This window comes from Sorex araneus, chromosome 3 (genome assembly GCF_027595985.1).
Source record: "Sorex araneus isolate mSorAra2 chromosome 3, mSorAra2.pri, whole genome shotgun sequence".
Taxonomy (NCBI): Eukaryota; Metazoa; Chordata; class Mammalia; order Eulipotyphla; family Soricidae; genus Sorex; species Sorex araneus.
In genome coordinates, this window is record NC_073304.1 from 6,633,000 (window position 1) to 6,646,738 (window position 13,739).

Sequence of the window (13,739 nt, forward strand, 5' to 3'; positions counted from 1 at the left end):
TCTTGGGCCACCCCCCTCCTAAAATGTGTGAGGAGGGGATCGGAGCTGTGAGCCAGGCTTCCTACCCCCACCCAGAGCTGCAGCCTGGGGCAAATTCCAGGGCTCGGCCTCACAGGTCACCCCGACTCAGTCTGGGGAGAAGGGGAGAAAGGACTCGACCTCTGCTAGAACAGAGAGGCACTGGGCTCAGAGAGGGGGCGGAGGGAGGGGGAGAGAGAGAGAGAGAGAGAGAGAGAGAGAGAGAGAGAGAGAGAGAGCCGCAAGAAGAGAGCGTGAGACACTTAGTGTTCATTAAACATACCATAGCTCAGTACCCCAATGAGTACCCCAAATCCTGGCAGCTACTTCTCCCTCCTCCCCCCAACCTAGGGACCCCTGGGCAGGATCTCTGCGGCACGTCTCCCCCAAATCCATCCTTCTGCATCGACCCCCTGGCCCCCAACTCTCTCCACACTGCTTGGCACCCAGCACCCCCTCTTAGCCCCCAGGTGCTCCGTGGGTCGGGGGTTCCCACGGGGCCACAGAGCCCGGGGGGCCCCCGGGAGGGGTGGGAAGGGGAGAGGGGAGGAGGGGTCTCCAGCCCCGCGACCCTCATCCTCGCGCTGGGCTCCGCGGGCCCCTCCGCCCCTCCGCCCCGCCGTGGCGTCACCAGCGCCCCCCCACATCACAATCTGGGGAGGGGGGCCGGGTCCGCGCGCCTCATCACCGCGCCCTCGCGACCCAACAATCCCGGCCCACGGACGCCCCGGGGGGGGGTGGGGCGGGGAAAGAGCGAGAGGAAGCGAGAAGCGGCGCAGCCCAGCCCCCGGCCCGCCCCGGCCCGCCCCGCGCCCCCGGGGCCCCCGCCCCCGGCCGGGGCAGTGAGCGCGCGGGCGCCCCGCAGCGCGCGCCCCGCCCGGCCCCGCCCGCCGCCGCCCGGCCCGGTGCGTGCGCCGCCGCCGCCCGCGTCCCCGCCGCCGGCCGCCGCGCTCCATGGCTGCGCCCGAGTGGGACTGGTTCCAGCGCGAGGAGCTCATCGGCCACATCAGCGACATCCGCGTGCAGAACCTGCAAGGTAGCGCCGCCGCGCCCGCCGGGGGCCCGGGGGGGTGGGGGAGAGCCGGGGGGGGCGCCCGCGCTGCCGCCCCCCGCCGCCCCCCGCTGCCCCCCGGCCCGGGCGGCCACTTCGGGGAACTTCGGGCGTGGGCTCGCGGGGCGCGGGGCGCGCACACGGCCCAAGTGCATTTGGGGCTGGGGGCGTCGGGGGGGCGGGGGGGGCGGGCTGGGAGGAGCAGGCCAGGGGGCGGCGGTGGAGGGGGGGCTGCAGCTTTCTCGTGGGGAGGGGTGGAGTGCCGGCCTGTCCTTTCTGGAGGAGACCCCCCCCTACCACACACACCCCGGTGGGCGGGAGCCCTTCCCCCGAAAGTGCGCGGCTCCACGTCCACCTGGACTTCGTTAAGGTGAAAGAGAAACTCCGGCCCCCGGGAGGTGGGTCTGCCTCTCGAAGGAGGAGTTCGGGGTGCAAACTCAGCCCGGGAAGAGTGCAGGGGGGTGGGGGGGCCGGAGGGGAGACCTGCCCGCCCCGGTCCCCCCCCCCCCCGCGCCCCTAGAGAAAGCGGCTGTGTGGGGACCCGGGTGACAGCGCCCGCCTTTTGCCTATGGGGGCTCGCCTTGCAGCCCTGCGTCCACTTCCGGCTCCCGGTCCCCCCCAAGTGCCCCCCATCCTACGCTCCGAGGGACACCCGGAGGCCCCGGCGGGAGGCGGAGGGCGCCGTGTCCGCGCCGCCGTGTCCAGCAGGTGTCCAGCCCTGGCCGCAGCCGCCGCGGGGCCGACCCGGGAGAGGCGGCGGGTGGGGGTGGAGCAGTCAAGTTTAAACATTACACCTGGCAGGAGGTTTCCTGGGCACCCACGTGGGTGGGCTCCACCCCTCGGTTGGGCAAGGACGGTGCAAGCAGAGGTGACTTAGAGTGGCCGGCTCGGCCCCGGAGCAGGCTCCTGGTTGCCCATCGCTTCCCTGGGACTTGGGCGAAGAGGGCTAAAGGCAGAGACACACACAGGACCTAGGTTAGGCCTTTGGGTGATGCTCCCTCCTGCACCCCAGCCCGGCCGCCCTGTTGGAGGGTGTGCACTGGTTAGCGTCTGCGGGGATGGCAGCCGGTCTGGCAGGGCTTGTGTGACTATCAGTGGGTGTTTAATCAGTGCACACTAACCGATGCTTGGTGTCACTTTTCCTGTCCGTCTCTGGGATCTGTTCGGGCTGTAGAAATGGACTCTCACGGGTGACATACGAGCAGCTAGTTTATTCCTGGAGCAGTCAGAGAAAGCTTCTCAGCCCGAGGGCAATGGGAGACGGGTGCCGAAGGTAGAATAGGAGTTCGATGGCTGGGTTTCTCCACTCCCAGTGACCACTGGCCCTTTTAGGCAAGGCTGGTTATAATTTGAGGGCTTGATAGACTTTTGCTGTTTGAATTATACTTTAAGATGTGTATATATCTGTTATATAAGACTTTTCAGGTGTATGGAAAATGTGCCTTAATCTTAGGTGCCAGCCCAATAAATGTTTCCAGATGGGTACACGTGTGACCACACAGATCGGGAAGTAGATTTCCAGGTCTCACCTTTTTCCCAGTTAGGGGCACCTCCACCCTGCCGTAAGGTAACTACTGTTCTGGTCTTTATGACCAAGTCTTGCCTCTAGCACTTCCTGGAAAATTCACTTGTGGGCCCCGGGAGGTACCAAGTAGTAGAGTACTGGCCTTAGGTATGACGCCCCCGGCACCACATTCACTCCTCTGAATTTCTGAATTGCTGGGGAGACCCTGGTCACCTCTTGACCTCTTAACCATGACGGGGGGGGGGGAGTCACCCCATTTATTTTTATATAAAAAATGGAATTGTGCATTAAGCATTTGCTTGGACTAACCTTATCTGCTCACTGTGTCGGTGTAAATTGGGGTATGTTGGTTGGGGGAAACCATCCATGTTCTGCTGGTACCTGTAGGGTCTTTGTGTGCTTGTCTGTTTGGGGGCAACAGTTGGCAGTGCTCAGGGATGACTCCTGGCGGAGCTCAGGGAACCGCTTTGTGGTGCTGGGGGTCGAACCTGGCCGAGCCATGTGCCAGGCCAGGCCTTCCTGCTGTGCTGTCTCTCTGGCTCCCACCAGCAGGTGTTTTATTTATTTTATTTTTATTTTTATTTTTTATTTTTTTGCTTTTTGGGTCACACCTGGCGGTGCACAAGGGTTACTCCTGGCTCTGCACTCAGGAATCACCCCTGGCGGTGCTCAGGGGACCCTATGGGATGCTGGGAATCGAACCCGGGTCGGCCGCGTGCAAGGCAAACGCCCTCCCCGCTGTGCTATTGCTCCAGCCCCCCAGCAGGCGTTTTAGAGGCTGAGGAAAAGGGATGGGGCATCGGTTAGGTCCGCATGAGCACTGCTAGAGTGGTCTCTGGCATTGAGCTGCCTGGCCTCAGTGGCCAGGCTGAGTGGCCCCAAAGCCCCCTGAGCACTTCCCCCCCCCCAAATATTTCTTTCATAAAACTGCATTATTGGGGTTGGGGATGTGGCTCGGGGGTAGAGCACTTGCCCTGAAGATGTGAGGTTCTGGGTCAGGCACTGGGGTTGGTTCTCGGTACTGCATGGACCCCGAGCACTGAGCTAAGAGTAGCTCTTGAGCACTGCTGGGTGTGACCCAAAAAATCCGAAAAGTCCCCTGCATGACTGCCATGTAATTAATCTGTCATATGATTGCCCTGTTCCGCTGTTTCCGGTTTCGGTCGTTTGTTAGAGGGTTAGAACTCTGTGGCTAGCACAGTCCACGGAGGGCGAGTCTTCACGATCTGGGAACAATCCCCGGCCCTGTCAGCTGCCAGCCCCGGCCGCGTGGAATTCCCAGGGCCAGCCCGGCACGTTCCTGCCCTCGCCAGGATGACCCATTCGTGCAGCCCGTGGGTGTATCTGTGAGAGGCGCTGGGCGTTCTGCAGCTCGTCCCTTCTGCCCAGGACCGCAGAGTGGGAGCTGGTGGGGGGGGATGCTTGCTCCCCATTTCCTGCTCGACTTCGCCATGTCTTGACCCAGTGCTTGAGCACACACTTCCTCGAGTCACCGTGGTGACCCCCGAAAAGTGCAGAGGAGATGGTGAGCCTCAGGGGAGCTTGCAGCGGGGCGTCCACGGACCCTGGGCCATCGTCTGGGTCATCCGTTGCTCGGCCACTACTTGGTGCAGGCGCTGACAGTGGAGGTGGCGGGTGGGCTTCGAGCTGTGCATCCTAGGTGGTCTGCTGGGGTGTGGGGGGGCGAGGGCTGGGGCCCGGGGCCGCAGCAATCCTCATCAGAGGGATGGATGCTTCCAAGCCTTGGTTCGGAGGTGGACACTGACCTCCTGCGCCCCGCTCTTCCCAGCGAGCCTCAGCTCTTGTCCGGGACCAGGTGGTCCAGCCCCCACCCCCAGGGGGGGAATATTGGGGAGCTCTGCTTCTCTCCATCCTGCCGCTGAAGCCGACCCCGGCCGTGGCTCTGCTGTCGCTGCGACCTTGAGGGTTGTGAGGTCAGCTCTCGCCCCCCCCCCCCAGCCTTGGGGTGAGGAGTGAGCCGGGGTGCACACACACGGGGTCCCTGGCGATAAAGGGGTGCCCACACTGTCGGCCTTCTCAGATGGGACAAGTGGAATGGGGGCTTCCCCTCCCCCCGCCTCTCCGTGGAGCCCGTGGGGAAGCCCCAGCTGGGGTCGGGGGCCCTGCCCTTGCTCTCTGCTCGCCCGTGGGTGGGTGGCAGTGACGCCGGTCTCTGCTGACCGGGCTGCGGCGGCTGCCCTCTCCCTCTCTGCCGTGACCTCAGCGTCTGGCCGAACAATGCTGCATTTTCCTGGGGGTTGGAGAGGGTCTTTGGATAATGGGGCAGAGGCGGCGGTGAGGGGCTGGGGTTTGCAGGAGCTGCCCCAGCCCGCCCTTCCCGGCCCAGCCGTGTGCTGGGGAGGCCGCGTTGCCTCACAGGCTGGGGCTCCCGTGCATGGGTTGGGGGAGGGGGATAGGTCAAAGGTGGGCTCACTGCCCGCTGCCCTGAGCCGTTTGCCCCAGCCGGGATTGGCCGGGAGCCGGGGCTTGGGCCACTGGAGGTTGAGGTGTTTGCTTGCAAGGACTGTGGGGTGGTCGGCCCGGTGTCCTGCTGGCGGTGGGTGCATGTCACGGGGGGCGAGTGAAGGGGTGCACCCATGGCCAAGGGGCTCGCAGGGGTCTCTACGTAAGCACCATCCTGGCCAGCTTCTCCTGGACTCTCACCCAGGCTGCAATGACTGTGCGTGCGTGCGTGCGTGCGTGCGTGCGTGCGTGCGTGCGTGTGTGTGTGTGTGTGTGTGTGTGTGTGCTCCCACAGCTGAGACATGCCCGCTGGCCCTTGGCCGTAACCTATGGCTCCAGGCCAGGGGACACCTGTTCCTTTGCCCTGACTGCCTGGCCACCACCTGTGTCCCTTCTCATCCCTTCACCGCCAGTCTGTGGCCAGGGGGCATCGCCGTGTGTCCCCCGTGCTGGAAGGCGTGCGTGTCCTCCTGCAGAGGTGTCTGGTGTCAGCGTCAGGCGCCCGAGGCTGCCCCTGGAGGCCCTGAGTGGTCCAGCTCAGGCTGCTACAGTGACCGTCCCTCCCACAGTTGTCCCCTACTGCCCGGGTCCCTCAGTCCTCTTCTCGGAGACACGTGAGGGAGGTGCAGGGGGGTTCTGTGTGTATTTATGTTTCGGGCCCCATCTGGTGGTGCTCAGGGCTTCCTCCTGGCTCAGTGCTCAGGGATCACTCCTGGTGGGTGCAGGAGAGCCTAGGGGGTGCTGGGGATCGAACCTGGGCCGACTGCACGCAGGGCAAGCGCCCTCCCCGTTGGACTGTCACTTGGGCCCCTGCAGAGGTTTTAGAAGCCAAAGGAAGTTCTCAAGATCGAGACCCCGCCCCTGAACCCGCCCTGTTTGTGCCCCACTGGGGTGCGCTGTTGGGGGGATGGGTATCAGGGCCCACCCTCAGCTCCTGCCTCCCTGCCCGCCCTGAGGGGCCCTCCTGGGACTTTTTTCCCAAATTGCCGAATTTTGCAGGCAGTAGCCTTGTCCCCTCCCAGGCCCTTCCCTAACTGGGGGCAGGGGAGGGGAGGGGGGGCTGAAGGCCCGGGTCTGAGTCCTGGCTTTGTTGGGGTGTCCCTTCCGCAGCCGTGTCGCCTTCCTTATCTGCAAGATGCTTGGTTGGGCTAGGGGGGGGGGGCCGGGGGCCGCGGGGGGCACTTTGGAAAGAGGCATACGGGGGCGGGCCGGCAGAGCACGGTCACGTGATCCCTCCACGTCAGTCTCCCCGACGCCCACCCACAGGTGGGTGTGCTGCCGAGCTGGCGGGCCCCTGTTCAGCTGCCTACTGTCCAGTCCCCCGTGTGCTGCGTGTGGGGGTGGGGTGGGGTTCAGGCTGGGGGGCCGGAGGGGCCGAGGGGCCTCCTGGCTCCGTCTGGGGGGAAGGTTTCAGCTCCCACCAGCTGGTCTGGCAGGGCAGAGTGGGCATCTCTGGGGCGGCTTCTTCCCTGCCCTCCCCACCCGTGACGGACTCGGGGCACCTCCGTGGCCCCGTGCACCAGGACCAAGCGTGTCCCCAAAGCTGCCCAGAGGCCAGGGACTGGCTAGCGGTCCCGGAGGCAGCTGAGCCTGGAAGAAGTTTCCAGGCCGAATGGCAGTTGATTCCGTCAGCCCGCCCCTGCGGCCGCCCACGGCTGCCCTCCCTGACCCCTGTCACGGCTGGCCACCACCGACTGCCCCCCACTGCCCTGCACCCGGTCCCCCCCGGGCGGGCAGCGGCCCCAGGTCAGGCCGGCCGGAGGGGGCGGGAGAAACAGAACGTGGTTGTCTGGGCTGGTGGCAGCCTTGGAAGTGAGCTGCCGCCGTTCCCATGGAAACCGTTCCTTGTTTGGCCCGCCCCCTCGCGCGCACCCCGCCCCCCCCTGCCGCTGGTAAGCTGGAGCCGGTGAAGGAGGAACCAGCAGACTCAGATCCGGAGGCTTCACCCTTCCTCCCCTCCTCTTCTCCCGCGCTTCCTTTGTTTTCTCGCACCGGGTTGCCAGGCTGCCGTCTGCACCCCTCCTGCTGCACCCCGGACATGGCCCCTTGCAGGCACTCGCCGGGAATAAAGTTTTTTGGAGGGCTCTCGCAGGGCCCTCTGCTTTGCACGTGGTCTGTGTGGAGGGCGGAGCCTGCAGACTGGACTTTTTCACTCCCTGGCTTGCCATGGGGCTTGGGGGGGTCTGCCAGGGAGTCGGGGAGCCACGGGACAGGGGGTGTGTCCATTCCTGGCCTCCGTTTCCGGGTGGCTGCCCCCAGCTGTGGTGGGCTGTCTGGCCCTTTGGTCAAGGGACACTTAACTGGGTCTGCCTGACCCACTGGAGCCGGTCTGGAGGGGGAGGTGGGGTGTCCCCAGAGCTGGACAGAGGCCAGGGCCATGCCTGACATGCGTGGGTGCAAATGCAGAGGTGCGGGAGAGCACCAAGGGTGCAAGTGCAGGGGTGCGGGAGAGCACTGAGGGTGCAAGTGCAGGGGTGCGGGAGAGCACTGAGGGTGCAAGTGCAGGGATGCAGGGGAGCACAGAGGGTGTGACTGCAGGGGTGTGGGGGAGTACCAAGGGTGCGAGTGCAGGGTGTGGGAGAGCACCAAGGGTGCAAGTGCAGGGGTGCAGGAGAGCACCAAGGGTTCGAGGGAGCACCCAGGTGTGAGTGCAGGGTGCAGGAGAGCACTAAGGGTGCGAGTGCAGGGGTGCGGGAAAGCACCGAGGGTGTGAGTGCAGGGGTATGGGGGGAGCACCAAGGGTGCAAGTGCAGGGGTGCGGGGGAGCACCGAGGGTGGGAGTGCAGGGGTGCGGGAAAGCACCGCGGGTGGGAGTGCAGGGGTGTGGGGGAACACCAAGGGTGCGGGTGCAGGGGTGTGGGAGAGCACTGCTGGTGTGAGTGCAGGGGTGCAGGAGAGCACTGAGGGTGCGAGTGCAGGGTTACAGTAGAGCACCAAGGGTGGGCCCAGATGGCCTGTGAGGTGCTGGCTCAGACAGGTGGCGTGAGGCTCCGGCTGGGCTGGTGGGGGTGCTGGGGACCCCCAGAGCCCGTCAGCGCCAGCCCCCCTTGCCCTTGCACCTCTTCAGCACGGCCACCCACCGCTGCCCCCTGGGGTCGGCCCGAGCCCTGACGCGCGAGCCAGGCTCGTTTCCGTGTCCTTCATCCCCTCAGGCTCGGGGTACAGGCTGTCCCGCTCCGCTCCCCTCTCCCCTCTCCTGGGGGCTCTGCCGTGGCCCGGAGACTTTGCGGTATTTATATCCCTCCCCTCTTTTCAACTATTTTTAATCCTCGATGGTTTGACATACTTAAAGTCAGACCTGCCGGGAACTGGGACGGGGCGGGGTGGGGGGTGCGCTCCAGGCTCCCTGCCCTCTGGGTGGCGGGTTCCCGGACCCCTAGGTCACCTCGAAGGGGCTCACCTACATCCCGCCCCCCCGGCAGGGTTGTAATCCCTCCTGCACCCTGCACCCGGCCGGGCGCACTGCCCACGGAGGGGAGCCGAGGCCGGGCTGAGCCATGACAGGAAGGGGTCCCTGGGCGCCGGCTGCTGCTCCCTGCACTCTCCAGAAGGTTCTCGGGTCCTGCCCATGACCTCAGAGCTGAGCATGCCGAGGCCTTTCCCAGCTCCTGACCTCCGAACACGCGAGAGCAGATTTGCATTGTTTAGAAGAGGCTCTGCTGGGAGCACTGGCCTGCGGGTCCCCTTGGATTCGGATGGACACGGGGGCTGGCGGGAACTCAAGGGCAGGGTCCTGGACCGTGGAGTGGGGGGGCTGGGGGAGACACGGTGAGATTTGGGGGTGCAGGGCCAGGGATCGGGCCTGGTGGACCAACCCCATCCCGGAGTAAGGGTGTGACCGGGATGGGATTCGGGCAGGGCCGGGACTCGAGGGAGGGGTGTCTGCGATCCGCTGTGTGGCCCGAAGGGGGCAGCGAGGAGGCGACAGTGACCTCTCAGCCCATGCCCTGTCCGGGGGTATCAGGTCTCGGTCCTGTGTCCTTTCAGATGAGGTGCCTGGATTCTGGAATCACGTCTCCTTCCCTGCCCCCCCCACCTCTCCTCCCCAGCAAGTCACGTCCGTCCCGGATGTTTTTATAAACAGTCGGATCCTCGGCATCAGAGTCTGTTTGGAAGCCCGGGGAGCATCTCCAGGCCTCTCGCAGTCCCCTGCTCTGGGCTTCAGATCCCGCCCGGGAAAGTCCCAGTGACCGGGAACTTGGATTCCTCGGATGACAGCGTGGCCTGGGCGGCGACTCTGTGCCAGCTCTGCCCGTGTCCCCATCACTTCCCGCATTGCCACGGGGCTCCCCGGCCTGAGGTGAAGGTCTGGCCCGTGGCCTTCGCCGTCCCGCTTCATGAAGGCAGTGCTGGTGACCGACGGGGACACTTTCCATCTGTCGCTTTCTGTGTGTCTCAGTAAAATGGGAGCGGAACGCCGTGCCCCGGGCCTTTTGCACGTGCGGAGGTTGAACCCAGTGAAGGTGGCAGGATGGCCGAGCAGGGTCCCCGGCGCTGGCTGTCGCCCGGGCACACCCCTCTGGAGGGGCGGGGGATCAGGTGGGGTGTTCTAGCCGGACGCGTCAAGTGCAGGTGGCAAGAAGAATCTGCGTGTGCTGGTTATTGGGGAGAAAACGTGGGATGGGGGAGACAGTTCCGGCTGGGACACGGCCACGTCACCCCCAAAGACCCCCTTCCTCTCCTGTTGGTTTAATCTCTTTCCCCCTCTGCAAACTGAGACCCAGAGAGCATCAGTCGAGCCACGCCACGGGGCTGTTGAGTGACAGATCTAGGGGCCAGCATGAAGCCTGGTGAGAAGGCGGGGGTGGGGGGGGGCAGGGGTGGGTCAGCCTTGGTGCCGGGGCTGCCGCAGGCAGGAGGGCTGGATTCTTCCTGGGTGTTCTCCCCCCTGGACCCTGCATTCCTGCAGAGGTGACTGGAGGTGGCCGTGGGCGCCGTCTCCGTCCTCACTGCCCCTGGCCTCCCTGACGCCATTGGGGCTGACCGTCACGCCCCGAGTTTGGCATCTCACCCACTTTATGGACATGGTCACCGAGGCCCGGAGGGACGCCGCTGCTCTGCTTAGCCCCGAGCCAGGGAGCTACAGCTTGGGGGCGTCATTTTGTGCCCCCCTATCTCGAGATTCCCCCCGGGGCCACGACCCCCCGCTCCCCCTCAATGGAGGCCAGTGTCCCGGGCACTCATGCCCCAGAGTGCCCCTCGGGGACCTGGTGGCCCTTGAACTTGACTGATGTTGCAGAGTGTGACGGGCTTCCAGCCAGAGGGAGGGCTGGGCCTTGCCTTTGACCTGAGTGGGGGGGGGCAAACATCAGGGGTCACCTGGGGGGACACGGGGCAGGGTCCGGGGTCACAGGCTGGCAGAGCAGGTGGTGAGGGGGTGGTGGGCCCAGCCAGCTCTGGCCTGGCTGTTGCTGGTAGACCAGAAGCCCCGTCGGCTGCACCCCCCCTGGGGTCTGCCCTGGCTCCTGCCGTGCCCGGGGTCTGCGTGCCGGCCCCTGCCGTGCCCGGGGTCTGTCCTGGCCCCTGCCGTGCCCGGGGTCTGCGTGTCAGCCCAGCCCAGGGAACACTCGGCCCGTCCACGCCGGCTCGGGGAACGTGGGCTTGTGGGCAGAGTGCCTGGCCCGGGGCTGCTCTGACCCTCACTCCTGAGCTGCCCGGGGGAGTCCCGGGCTCTCTGGGGCTGGGACACGCTGGGGAAGTGTTTTTGTCACTGCTTTGGGGGCTCCGGCCTGTCCCCAGGAAGGACGGGACTGCCCCTCCCCGCCTGCCCCGCCCCAGCCGGCTCCCGGTGGGTCAGTGACACCCCTGAGCTCCTTCCTCCTTAGGTTCCGGCTCCATTTCCCACCCTGTGCCTCCTCTCGACCTCTCGAACCCCAGCTCGTTCCTGTACCCCACTTTCCCGAGAGGGGCGGCTCCCATGGGCTGTTCTCTCCCGCCCTGCCCTGCGGGTCCTCTGCCGAGGGGTCTCTGGTTTCCTCTGGCCCTTTGGGAGCTCCGAGCTCTGCCTTCCATCTCTGACCTCCTGGGTGGGGCACGGCTGTCCCTGCATCCTCTGTCACTGTCCCCGGGGGTCTTCTGCCCGCCCCAGGGCTGCTGCCCCATTCCCTCTCCTGCCTTGCTCCCGGGGGTCCCAAGCCGCCTGCAGGCGGCCTGAGGCGGGGTGGGTGCTGGGAGACTGGGCAAGGGCTGGGACCTGCCGCTGGGCAGACTTTGGGGCTGAAGCCCCTTGGTTTCTGGGGGTGCCCTGAGAATGGTGGAGAGAAATGCTCCCCGCACCGGCCCCGTGTGGCCTGAGCTGTTCTGCTGGAACCTTGTGGCCGCCTCCTCCTTCTCCCTCCTCTTCCTCCCCTCCCCCTCCTCCCTCTCTCCTCCTTGCTGGGGTTCAAACCAGGACCTCCCGTATGAACAGATGCCCTGCACCCTGGCCTTTTAGGGTGTCCGGAGCCCCGAGACTTTGGGGTGCCCCAGTTCAGTGCGGGTCTCTCGGCCGTCACGGCCCCCGTGCTGGACACAGTCTTCGGCAGACCCTGCTCTGGCCTTCCCGCCACCGGCTGAAGCCCGGCTGCCCCTCCTGGCTCCTGTTTCTCTCTCGGCGCCTTGGGTTTTCTCTCGGAGCACTTTCACCCCTTTTCTGCGTCCTTCTCTAATCTCTCCCGTTTCTAATTTGAGGAGCTTTTCCTCATTCTTCACAGGGCCGGGGGTCTCTGCGGGGGAGTGTTAAGGCTGGACAGAGTGGGGAGAGGTTCTGGGGGAGCCTTTGGGAGCTCCGTGCCTCGCACATGTCCGCTGCCCTCACCGAGCTTCTCCTGAAGGGTCCCCTGGGAGGGAGGCGCCGGCCTTGGCCCCAGGAGTTTGCCCAGCGCGGGGCTGGCAGCCGAGTTGGGCTGTGGGCTGTGCCCTGGGGCGGCCTCTGGCCTCTGTGTGCGAGCGAGTGACTGTGCAGGTGTGAGCGTATGTGTGAGTGCGTGCGTACATGCGTGACTGTATGTGTGAGTTTGCACATGTGTACTTGAGTGTGCAAATGTGTGAGTATATGAGCAAGTGGGTGTGAGTGGGCGTGTATGCATAGGTGTATGAGGTGTGTGCGCATGCGTGTGTTTTAGTGTGTGTATAGATGTCAGTATGTGTGTGAGAGAGTGTGTGTGTCTGTGTGTGTGAGAGTGTGTGTGTGTGTCTGTGTGTGTGAGAGAGAAAGAGAGTGTGTGTGTGTGTGTGTGAGAGAGAGAGAGAGAGAGAGAGAGAGAGAGAGAGAGTGTGTGTGTGTGTGTGTGCGTGTGTGTGTGTCTGCTTATGGGCCTGAAGATCTGGAAGCAAAATCAGGGACACGGCTCCATGGCAGGACGCCTGCCCGTGTGTTCAACCTCCAGGTCACGCTCTGTCTCTCTCTGTCTCTCTGTCTCTCTGTCTCTATCTCTGTGTCTGTCTCGCATACAGAAGTGCTGCAGGCCTGTTCCCGGGGGTGGAGCCCCTTGTCCAGAAGCTTCTCTGGTTCTGGTCTGCTGGGCTGGGCTTTGTCCCCGGAGGCTCTTCCTTCCCGACGGGAAGAGGATGCGGTGACTGGGGCCGGGGGCGGGCAGGTGCCCCCTTCACGGGGCCCCTTTGTCCGCGTCCGCCCCGACACCTGCCGTTTCACCGTCTGGGGAGAATCAGCTTGCAGCCTTGGGTGGCACAGAGGGACCGTCGCCGGCAGGAGCCATATGGGAGGGGACGTGGGCGTCCCACCGCTCCTTTCATCGGTCCCCCTGGGCCCTGCGGGGACACCTGTCCCCACTCCTTTGTCCTTCCCGACGGCGCTCTCTCTCTCTCTCCCCGTCCACTGAGCTCTGGGGCCTCCGCCGGCCCGTTGGCGCTGCCCTCCCCTGAGGGTCTCGTCTGGACGCCCGCCGTGGGCAGCGGAGGGCAGCCCTCGACGGCTCGGTTTCAGTGGATGTTCCGACGAAGGCCTGGAGAGGCAGCTGGTGCGTGTCCCCCTCTGACACATGGCTGTCACCTTCCCGCGCACCCGGGGGACAGCTGGCCAGGAGGCGGTGGCCCAGGCCGGTCGCAGGAATGAAGACCCTGGCTTGGCTCCATTCCCCAGGAGCGGTCGGGGGCGAGGAGGCAGGGAGCCCGGTCGCCCCTGGAGGCCCCGGTCCCGGGGTGCAGCTCTGAAAGGGCGGGACTTCCTCCCGCCGCTCAGACTCGCCGTCAGAACACCGGCCAGTGCTCAGCCCGGGCTGGGGGTGGTTGTTTCCAAGCTGTGGCCTGTGCTGCTGCCTGTGGGCTGCGTGGGCCTGCAGGGCACACAGGCACCCCGGGAGGGGAAGAGAGCTGCAGAGTGGAATGCACCGGGTGGGCCCGCATGGCCGCCCGTGTCCCGGCTCTCAAGGCTGCGCCCACACACAGAAGCTTTTTTTTTTTTTCATTTTTGTGGCCAAGTCCAAGGCTGTGTGTGCGCTGACTTCTGGGGGTTGTCTTGGCTCTGGGGAGGGGGGATTGGGGGCGCTGGCGGGTGGGGGTGCACTGTGCGAGGCCCCAGGACACGGCCAGACCCTCTGGGGTGTGCCGCGCCACAAAGGGCAGGGGGGTCCTGTCCACTGGGGGCCGTGGAGAGGAGACACATCCGTCTCGGGAGCTGAGCGCCGGCACCCTTGGGTCCTGGTTACTCCCGAGCACTCTTTCTGTAAAAGATTAGCAGGGGGC

The 13,739-nt window shown here is 65.3% G+C and overlaps 1 protein-coding gene across 1 annotated transcript in view; it reads left to right on the forward strand.

The window, feature by feature from the left end:
• Nucleotides 1-910: 910 nt before the first annotated feature.
• The window catches only part of CLMN (calmin), a 71,844-nt gene continuing 59,015 nt past the window's right edge, over nt 911-13,739 (forward strand). Inside the window, exon 1 of the mRNA XM_055133482.1 lies at nt 911-1,054. Coding sequence (XP_054989457.1) covers nt 973-1,054 — 82 coding nt within the window. The 5' untranslated portion in view covers nt 911-972. The remainder of the gene's footprint in view (nt 1,055-13,739) is intronic.